The following is a 10433-nucleotide window of genomic DNA, read 5'->3' as shown; positions in this document are numbered from 1 at the left end:
ATCAAGTTCCTTGATCCATCGTACAAAATAATTGCGTACTTTGGAATTAGGCTACTCAAATCTCTCTCTCACACACACACACCACTAATTTCTTGCTTTAATTTTGTTCTCAATCATGTTCTGCAAAATCTGCAAAATCTTCTTCCCACTCATATTCATCATCGCCTTCCTGATGTTCATAGCCTACTTCATATTGCTGATTTTCGTGCCCCAAGACCCGAAATTCTACATCACCAATGCCTCTCTCACCCAATTCAATTTCAACACCACCACCAACAATGCCAACACCCTCCACTACAACCTCGCCCTCAACCTCACCATCCGAAACCCCAACAAGAGGGTTGGCATACACTACCGTGGAATCCAAGTCATTGCCAACTACAGAAAAAAGAGGTTCGCTACGGTAACCTTGAGTACTCCCACCACACCGTTTTACCAAGGCCACAAGAACACCACCTTTTTGAACAATGTGCTTCTCCAAGGGCAGCAGGTGGTGAAGTTTGGGAAACGCGGGATTTCCCAGTTGAACAAGGAGACTGCTGCTGGGGTTTACAGTATTGATGTGAGGCTCGGCCTTCGGATGGCAGCTCAGTACGGCAAGTTGAAGACGTGGTATTTCTCAGGCAAGTTCAACTGCAAGCTGAAGGTTCCATTGACTAGTAGTAGTAGTCTTAATGAAACATCAGCAGGTACTTTGAGTGGCTTCAAGACTACCCAGTGTGGCTTTGTTTCAAGTTACCGCGGTCATCATCTTTATTGAGATCATTCAGAAACTACTATACTCACAGATGTCAGTTAATAGTTTGTAATTTGATTTCTCAAGCCAAACTCTGTTGCTCTGCCCAACCAGAATCATGGTTGAAAATTTTAATATATGAGTGATATATATTTTTGGTACTATGAGTTTTATATGAAATAATTTTGGCCTCATAATTACTACTGTTACACATTGACTATATTTTCTAATTAAACACAAAAATATCTGTTACTTCTATTTCATTTTCTAGTGCTTTAGTTTTCTTAAGATTCGAGTTCCTTTCTTCATCGAGGGTTGGATTTAGTTTTGTTTTGTCGAGTCCACTTTTTTATTCTTTGAGAAGGTTTGTCTAGGGTTTTCATGACTTTTTGTCAATAAAGATGAACTCTAACAAGTTTCTTGTTGGTGTTTTTTTAAAGTCCGATGGTACTTTAGATCTCATTTTGGGAGTGAGTGGTGATGGTATGATTGTTTGTGATAAGGTTGTGATGGTTATGGCCCTCTCTCCCTCTCTCTTGGTTGTATTGCTTCCTCCCAACAAGTAGAGATTTGACATTTTTGCACGAGATAGAAGAGTTGTTTGTTCACTTTCAGAAGGAGGATTTAGTTTAAAGCACAGAGAGTCAAATAAGGTATTGTTTGGGGGAGGTGGTAGATATCTTTAATTAGCCATATAATTAAGTCATTACTCCTAACTTGTAGTTGTTGTAGTCTATTTTTTTTTTTTGTCGAATTAGGTTGTTGTAGTCTTGTAGAGCTTGAGTTTCAGAGAAACGTCGTGATGATGAAGAAGCTCCGAGGACCAAGACCCATACCACTACTGGAGCAAAAGCCTCCTCCACGACTACCACCACTCTCTCCAATCCCAAACCCAACACTTCCAATTGCTCCACAGACCCAATCAACTCCTCTCCCCACCCTCACTCTCTCCCACACCTCCAACCACACCCACCTCCTCAACTTCCTCAAGACCCACATCAAAAACCCACCCTTCACGCCCCAAACCCTCCTCCATTTCCTCAAGTCCAAGCTCCACCACCACCCCACCTTCACCCACTTCGACTTCCATGTCTTCAACTGGGCCTCCTCCATCGACTCCTTCCGCCACGACCACTCCACCTTCGAATGGATGGCTCGCACTCTTGCCGTCAGCGACCGCTTTGCCGAACTTGGTTCTCTCCTCAGCTTCATGGTGTCCAATCCTTGTCCTTGCTCGGATGGTATTTTCTCTTGCCCAAGAACAGAACCCATTTTCCAATTTGCCATTAATGCTTATTGCAGAGTTGGGAGGTTGGGTGAGGCTGTCAATGCATTTGATTCCATGCGAAAATTGATTGATGGGAAGCCTAGTGTTGTGGTTTATAACATTTTGATTAATGGGTTTGTGAAATGTGTTGCACATGATAAGGCCTTGGGGTTCTATAATAAGATGATTAGGGATAGAGTTAAGGCTGATGTGTTTACTTTCAATATTTTGATTAGTAGTTATTGTCGAAATTCGCAATTTGGGTTAGCTTTGGACCTGTTTAAAGGGATGAGGGAGAAGGGATGTAGTCCCAATGTGGTAAGTTTTAACACTTTGATTAAGGGGTTCTTTAGGGAGAGGAAGTTTGATGAAGGGATTGAGATGGCTTATGAGATGATTGAATTCGGGTGCAAGTTTTCGAGCGTGACTTGTGAGATCTTGGTTGATGGGCTTTGTAGAGAAGGTCGGGTTTTGGAGGCGTGTGAAATGGTGATCGATTTTTCAAGGAAAGGAGTGTTGCCTAAAGAGTATGATTATTATGGTTTAGTAGAGGTGCTTTGTGGGAAAGGAAATTCAGGTAGAGCGTTGGAGGTTGTGGATGAGCTATGGAGTAAAGGAAATGTTCCAAGCTTGATTGCTTGTACCACTTTGATTGAGGGTTTGAGGAGGTCAGCAAGAATTGATGAAGCTTTTGGTGTGATGGAAAGGATGCTTGAAGAGGGTATAGTTCCGGATATTGTGACTTTTAATTGTCTTCTTCAAGATCTTTGCAATTTGGGAAGAACATTGGAAGCAGATAGTCTTAGGCTGTTGTCTTCAAGCAAAGGCTTGGACTTAGACTGCATGGCTTATAAGATTTTGATATCTGGGTACTCAAGAGAAGGCAAAAGGAGAGAGGGGCAAATGCTAGTGGATGAGATGCTGGATAGGGGATTTGTACCTGATCTTGCTACATATAATAGGTTGATTGATGGGTTTACTAATGCAAAATAAATCTGTTCTGCATTTCAGTTTAAGTCATGAATGGGTGATATATGGACATTTTCAGGTTCTTTGGTTTAAATTCTAATATTGTGGAGCATACACAATGAGAATGGCTATGTGTGTGATTCTCTGTTGTGTTCTCACTTCCATTTGAGTGAGTTTTGACTTCATCGTTGGCTTCAGAGATACTTGTTTTTCACACATTATTATCTCTTCGGCAAATATTGGTTTCTTGGTGAAGTGATGGAATTGAATCTCTGTTTAGGCAACATATGTTTGTACAATAAGATACATTCATCATTCAAGAATACAGCAAGATTGTTATGATCCTGAGGAATCCAGTGAAGGACGCGCACAATGAAGATACAATTTAAAAATTGGCCAAAAGAAAAAGGAAGATACAATTTTTTAAAAAAAATTAAAAGCAGCACAATTTTGAACATAAACACATTATCAGCACACAACAAAAATGATAAGCAAATGATCTTAAGCCACATTTCCTCCCCACCTCTTTTGTGGGTTGAGTGTAGCGATGGCAATTGAAATGCAAGACTATTCTTTCTTTCTTTTTTGTTACATGGTGGGCTTAAAGAACCCGAAAACAAACAAAAATTACAAGAGAATGGACCTTGGCCTAGAAGCACCAACCACGTCTTCAAATGCTAATGAAGCAGTAGCAGAGGGAGAGGGGGGAAGGGAACTTATGCAAGCCTGGAGGCAAACTAAGGCTTAAAGAAGCAAGAGAACCCACTAGCATAGTGATGCTTTAAAATTCGTTCATTTGTAAATAGTCATGCTTTAAATTCTTTCATTTGTAAATAGTGAGGTTCAACTGAAATCTATATTACAAGGTATCATTCTCAGCTGCACCCCACAAAAATTTCAGAATGTACCCTTTATACAAATGCAGGTACCGCCAAGGGCACATCAACAGCTTGCCAAATAAGACTTCCACTGTAAAGGTTTTGTACTAAAAATTGTGAAACTCTAATGTTCTTGAAGAAGAAAACTAGTAGCTCTAGTCCCTGAAACAATAGGTATATTATAGGCTAATCAGTAAAGCGACAAAGCACTACAAGAGATTCATCAGTCAATCCTTATATTCTTGAATCTTAGACAAACACTTCCAATTTTTACTACATGTGGACATGCTTGCAAGTAAAACATCAAAATGAATTGCTAAAAATCAAATAGAATGAAACCTAGAATAGAACTTACTGCTTTCTTGATCAAGGAGACAACTCAAAAGGAGTCATGCAACTGATAAATATATCAACATAGTATCATTGATCCAAGGCAAGAAATGCACAAGTTAAACTTACCAAGTAACAGTAGCCTCTTCTCAATCTGACTTCTCTATCTCTCGCAATCTTCTATCCCAATCTTGAGCCTCATAGTCTTGCTCAATCAAATCCCTTTCAGTGCTATAGACAATTCTATCCTGCCCTATGACTGTTCTTTGGGCCATGTCACGAGCACTGAGGAGCTGAATAACATCATACAATAAGGAAATAAGTAACTTTTTTTTTTATCAGTGAAGAAGCAGGTTAATCCCCGTTCTTTGTTCTTTATTCAGTTCTGTCTTTAAGTCAACAAGTACAGTATTACTTTAATGGGCTAAGTAATAACTTATGACACATCATATGTCTTGTCAGCTACCATATGATCCTATAGTGCAAAGGAATACTGTATACCCTACGATGAATTCATGAGAGCGGTCAAGTGAAGAAAACTAGCTTAATTTGGTTTGAACTTCACATATTAGGTTTCAGTCACAACAGGTAATAAATATAACATTGTCAGATTAGTGTGTATTAATGGTTAAAGTTCAAAAAATTAAATTAAATTAAATGAAACACAGCATCAGACAGACTACACTTTGTCTTATCGTGTATTGAGAAATACTCCACAATGACAACATTAAGCAAGTCAAAAACAACATCAATATAGTTGGCAATAAATGAATGCTTTATAAATATGAAGATTCAGTACATTGTTTCCGATGGACCCTAAAACAAAATGATAGCGCTTACTACTTAAATAAGTAGAAAAGCACTAAAGGAGAATAACTAGGAAGGTCTTATCATTAATTTAAATAATGATAAAGCATACATGTGAAGTTTGAGACAGCAATCACTAATCAACCGCAACGGGATAAACTTCCAAATAAGCACTAATACTGTTTACCTTTCGTCTTAGTGAGATATCTGGCAATTCAAGTGCTCGAGCAGACTGCTGTCTTGCTAGATTTCTTTTTTCTATGTCAGCATTTGTCTTAAGCAAGAGGAACCACCGGAATAAAGGAATTGCAAAGAAAGAACCCGCGTAAATCTGCAAAATAATTGCTAGAAAAGATAAAATCAAACTGAATAGAGCCTGAGGGCTTAATCAGATCTTTGTAAAGAATGATATATATACAATGTATACATATAGTGATATATACCTCATATATATATATATATATATATGATTGCATACATATAGTGATATATATCCCATGTACATATATATATACTCCTTCTATTGAGGTATACCTCAACTCATTTATGTTGAGATATACCCTATTAGGGCCCACACGAGTCGTTTTGTGTCAATCCGAACCGTTCATTTTTTACATCTCTATTAATAGATCACCCTTGCAAAAAATTAGCCAAATCGGAAATAATTTGTCTATCTAACTTTAATCAAATAAATAGACGAACAAAATATTTTCGATGAAACCGTCCATTTGTTTTATCAAAGTTAAATAGGCAAATGATTTCCGATTTGACTAATTTTTTGCAAGGATGATCTATCAATGAAGATGATCCTTGCGAATGGTTCGGATCGACACAAAACGACTCGTGTGGGCCCCAACAAGGTCATACCTCAACATAAATAAATTTAGGTATACCTCAATAGAATGAGCCTAATATATATATAAATATATATATATATGTATTCATTGATAGAACAAAGTTCAGTGTTTTCAAGTGCTTAGAGATCAGTTGAACAGCAAACATACTCAGAACCCTATATTAACTACAAGATCATGTATCACAGGAGCAAGCTTAAACTTTTTAGCATTTAAAGATTGACCAACCATTAGAAAATCACAGATTTCATTTTTATATTTGCCAATTGTAAAAGAGTACATCTACGAATTCCATGTTTTCAACCTCTGATCACCAGCACATCAATGAAGCCACTTGTTGGGTACCGTAAATAATGGGTTACTCTAGAAATCAGATTTTCAAGTGTGCAGGGACAACACATAGAAAACTTTGTCAAAATCTTGACACAAACAAGAGTAGCTGAGAGGCCACACTTCACACTACAAAGGAATTTACAACATAACTATTATCCCACCAAGTATTATATAGTAGACAGTCAAGCAAATTTCTGCCACTATTATCAAATCCAGGCTTTTTATGACTTTTCCTCATAAAAAAAATAAAATTCAAATAACTAAAATGCTCTTTCATGATAAGCAGCAGAAAATTAAAAATTTATGAGCAAAATTCTCAGTCATAATATTGATTAACTCAGAGATATTTAACGAAACAATATACATACTGAATCCTTGGTAGAAAACTTTTATTTAATGGAAGTCAAACCATACCTGAAGTAGCGGAAATATGCCAGTAATAAACTTAATAAAACCAACTGGTGCAACTGTAGTATCCCTTCATATGAAAATTGGAGTGGGGGGAATCAGAGCAATTAGAGTAAAAACAAATAAGCAATAACAAAGCTCTTGAACATACCTTAAAATGGTTCCAAGAATGATAACCCCAAATAAATTAAGTCCACCAAGTCCAACGACCATTGCTCTCTCAGACATGCTAGTTTTACTGCAAAGAGAAAACTTTATTGTTTCATTTTAATTTCCAGATGAATCAAGAACATGATTGTCAGAACAAATAGAATAAAGGACCTGAATTCCCATTTCTTCTCCTTGAAAAAATTATCAACAGCTCCAACAAAATCGGCCCATCTTCTCCCCACATATTCCTTCCTCCCACTCCTTAAAGAAGAAGCTGTGCGCTGTAGAGACGGGAATTGGTAGAGAATGTTTCCCTGCGTAATAGGCAATTTTTTTTCTGTTAATGAATACATATATCTTTTTACCCATGTAAAAAAGTAAACCTACCATGGGTGGAAAAGAAAAATGGCGTTATACTACTAATTAAAGTAATGATTTCATAATTTGCAAGGTGTACCAGTCTAAAGGAAACAGAAACCGTTTTTTCCAACTCTTTTTATTTCCATATGCATACGGAGAAATAAAATAGAAGTCATTTCTTTTAAACCAAAAAACATTCAACATACCTCTTCATCGATTACAGGCTGACCCTCGTACCGTAAAAGAACTGGTAAGATGTATGTTTCATCATTCTGAAATTAACATAGAAAGTAAAAAACACAAGCATCAGAATAAGGAATAAGAGGGAAACAATTTGGACATAGTGAAAGAAAAAACTGAAAATTTCCAAGTCCACCAAGTGTTTGAACTGATTGAAATGCTCAATATGAAGCCAAAACAAAATTATAATACGTGTAACTTTTATTTATGTTTGGAGTGTTTTTAAGAATAAAAAGGGAAAATCACAACTGCCTAAAATTATTGGGTAAGAAGTTTAGTAGCACCATGTGGAGGAAAAATTCTAGTTTGAATTACTCATGAGGAATTATGCGAATGTTATTAGATTTCCTTTTTCTTCTTCTTTTTTTTGTAGAGGATGTTATTAGATTTCCGCAGAAGAAACTTCAAATCAAATTAGTAAACTAGATAGAGGATCATGAAATGACAACGCATAATGAACTTTCCAATAGTCTTTTCCAACTCAGCTGGAATACTATGAATACTCCATCTAATTATAAGAGCAAATCTTCATTACATCAAAAGTCAGTAATTTCAAGGCAAACTTCATTGCATCAAAACTATACTCACCAGAGTTCCCCCTGAAGTTTCTATATCAAGATATGGAGCAAGCTCTTCAGCTGCAACTACACCACCGTTAGCAGCTATGTATTTCCCAATCTGCATACACAGTTCAAGGGAACAATTGTGTCATTACATTTTTCTACAGATCTATCAGAATTTCTAATGAGAAACAAAGTAACAGTTCAAAGATACAAAAATCGAATTTTAACAATTAAGATAAAAAATGACACAAATAAAAAAATTTCCCATCAAAATGTTAGAAGACTTTACCATAGGTGGACCACAGTTTCTGAGAGAGGAGCCCAAACTACCTTCAATATTTGTTGAAAATCTTATTTTTTTAATATCAAATCAAATAGTTTATATATAGCTTTAGGGAACCAACAAAAGTTTAAAAATAATCATAATAAGCTACCATGAGCATGGCCAATGCGGTTCTTATGTTTTGACAAGATGTAACAAAGCTATCTATCAAACACCAAATGAACATTACTACAACTTTTACCCTTTTTTTTTTCAATCTTTATTTTTTAAAGGAACCAAACTTTTTTTTTCCAATTCACGCCATAAATGAATCAGTCCATTATTTTAAATTTAATCAGATTTCCTTATGTTCTTCCCAGTTCTGAATTCTAAATATACAAAGAGTAAGAATCCAGTTTTAAGTATTGTTCCAAAAAGTTATAGTAGTAAGGATGATCAAATGTAACAGATATTAAACTCCTTTTGTAGACTCTTTCTAAGTGTTAATGGCATAAGCACTTATGATAAAATATTATAATTTTTTTCAAGTTCCAGTCTAAAGATCTTTTCAAGAGGCTTATTGTGTCTATTCCATAAATGCTAATTAGAATGTGGTATCTATATATAGCTTGAGAGGAGTGAAGGAGAGTTTATACATTGCCCTAAATACTAGTATAAACAACTAACTAGTGAAATTAACTGCATAAAAAGCCTAAGAATGCAACCAATGAACTAAAATAAATTGTTGAAAGCAACGAACCACTGAACTCAGTGCTCGATTATTACCAACTTCCATCTCTCTTCTTCAATTCCTTGATTTGGATCACCATCGCCAAATACAAACGAGAAAATCTAAAAGAAAACATTCATAAAGTCAATACTTCCTTTTCAAACAAAATTCAGCATGAACTAATAAAAATAAAGAATGATTCCGCCCACCACATACAGATTCAACGAATTTCATCTTGTTATTGTTATCATCTGTTTGCACTTGCACTCGTCGCCTCCGATAGTAATATGGATCCCAGTACCTTAGTGAAATAAATAATAAAGGTAATGTTAGGAAAAAGTCAAACCCCAAACCCGAAACAAGTGTAGAAGGTAATACCAAAAGAGATCAGCAGGACTCAAGTAGAAAGTGAACCCCGAATCATATGATCTTCCACGTCTTCCGCGATTGTCCTCCTCACTGTAACCAAAACACTATTGTCAACCATCCTGCCAACAATACAAAAGCATTTAACAACAAAAATAACAAGTATCCTAAAAACTTACCTTCTACTACCAGAAGAAAGAGCAACAACAATTGCAGTATAAACAAGAACAATGGAAGCAATTAGGGCAGTTCCAAATGAAACTCTTGCTATATACTCGGCCCCAGCCTGTAAAAAAGGCATCATCATCATCATATTAGTACCAATTGCTAAACTTAAGTTACAAGAACATGCAATTGCAAGCATTTGCAAATTCCCAGAATTACTACCTTTGTCTTCTCAAGAAGAGGCTCGATTCTGATTCGAAACGACTTGGCGACGAGCTTTGTCCTATAGTCTTTGGGGAAAACATAGAGTACATCGCCTTCGTCCGAGACCTGTTGAGACCATCTTGAAAACAACAATTGCACTCACCCACTAACACAATCTGTACAGTGACTAAACTAAGCTACAAATCCCATTCATTTTCTTCACCAACATATATGACAATCTGTGTATATATATACATATATATTTGAAAATAAGTACCTCCAAGAAGCCTTCAGTGTCAGCAGCGAGAGCTTGCAAAGCGTTCTGAGCCTCATTGAGCTTGAGCCCAGCCCTGCTGGCCACGTCACCAATCGTCACTCGTCCTCCAGACGCGTCCACAGCTTCCATGGCTCGCTTTCTCACATCGGAAGGCAACTTGTCGCTCTCGACAGCACCGCCGGGCCTTATCGAAGTGGTGGCAGCGTCAAGGCTCGCTCTCGCAGCCGGCACCGAAACCCTAGATTCTCGAACGGCAAAGCCCGGGAAAACGGGCGTTTGGATAAGATGGACGGTTTTGTTGGGTGGTCTGAGGAAAAGTGAGGGTCTGAAAAGGAGACGAGGCTTCGGTGGAAGCGTGAAGCAGGTGGCTATGGACGCCATTGATTGATTTTTGTTCAAAACTTGCAATTTTTCGTGTGGGTTTTTGTCTAAGCTCTGGCCATGAACGCAGTTGCTATTGGCGAGTGGCTCAGAATTTTGGAGCTTCGGATTTTTTTTCTTTCTCGTGAAGTAGAAGGGTCCTTGTACTAGGAG

At 37.1% G+C, this 10433-nt stretch overlaps 3 protein-coding genes across 4 annotated transcripts; 2 read left to right on the top strand and 1 right to left on the bottom strand.

The window, feature by feature from the left end:
- Positions 1–115: 115 nt before the first annotated feature.
- LOC147282047 (NDR1/HIN1-like protein 3) lies at positions 116–760 on the top strand. The gene has a single exon (XM_086248161.1). It carries the CDS (start codon positions 116–118, stop codon positions 758–760), a length of 645 nt encoding a protein of 214 aa, XP_086104287.1.
- A 581-nt stretch (positions 761–1341) lies between these two features.
- LOC147282046 (pentatricopeptide (PPR) repeat-containing protein) lies at positions 1342–3590 on the top strand. The gene has a single exon (XM_086246727.1). It carries the CDS (start codon positions 1539–1541, stop codon positions 2994–2996), a length of 1458 nt encoding a protein of 485 aa, XP_086102853.1. The 5' UTR covers positions 1342–1538; the 3' UTR covers positions 2997–3590.
- A 156-nt stretch (positions 3591–3746) lies between these two features.
- Positions 3747–10412, bottom strand: LOC147282045 (Iron-sulfur cluster biosynthesis family protein). Of its 2 annotated transcripts, none has more exons than XM_086246725.1 (14): positions 9900–10412; positions 9641–9748; positions 9433–9539; positions 9266–9346; positions 9104–9188; positions 8944–9009; positions 7921–8010; positions 7299–7364; positions 6904–7046; positions 6734–6820; positions 6589–6652; positions 5175–5318; positions 4310–4473; positions 3747–4012 (listed from the first exon to the last, which is right to left on the bottom strand). In XM_086246725.1, the coding sequence occupies exons 1-13, from the start codon at positions 10278–10280 to the stop codon at positions 4330–4332; spliced, it is 1566 nt and encodes a 521-aa protein (XP_086102851.1). In that variant the 5' UTR covers positions 10281–10412; the 3' UTR covers positions 3747–4012; positions 4310–4329. The 2 variants fall into 2 exon arrangements, with proteins under 2 accessions (XP_086102851.1, XP_086102852.1); XM_086246726.1 differs by having other exon boundaries at positions 9641–9761; positions 9900–10094.
- Between the last annotated feature and the right edge of the window lie 21 nt (positions 10413–10433).

This window comes from Dryas octopetala, chromosome 6, assembly GCF_963921425.1.
Source record: "Dryas octopetala chromosome 6, drDryOcto1.1, whole genome shotgun sequence".
Classification (NCBI taxonomy): Eukaryota; Viridiplantae; Streptophyta; class Magnoliopsida; order Rosales; family Rosaceae; genus Dryas; species Dryas octopetala.
The sequence above is the reverse complement of the archived record's forward strand: the minus strand, read 5'-3'. Positions and strand labels throughout refer to the sequence as shown.

What these genes read in the sequence shown, in the direction of transcription:
- LOC147282045 (XM_086246725.1), bottom strand. Translation starts at nt 10,280, where the DNA reads ATGGCGTCCATAGCCACCTGCTTCACGCTTCCACCGAAGCCTCGTCTC. An exon ending in AAGAAGAGAGATGGAAGTTG is followed by an intron (nt 8,011 to 8,943) that starts GTAATAATCGAG and finishes CTGTGTATGCAG; the next exon opens with ATTGGGAAATACATAGCTGC. An exon ending in ATTCTTGGAACCATTTTAAG is followed by an intron (nt 6,653 to 6,733) that starts GTATGTTCAAGA and finishes TTTCATATGAAG; the next exon opens with GGATACTACAGTTGCACCAG.
- LOC147282046 (XM_086246727.1), top strand. Translation starts at nt 1,539, where the DNA reads ATGATGAAGAAGCTCCGAGGACCAAGACCCATACCACTACTGGAGCAA.
- LOC147282047 (XM_086248161.1), top strand. Translation starts at nt 116, where the DNA reads ATGTTCTGCAAAATCTGCAAAATCTTCTTCCCACTCATATTCATCATC.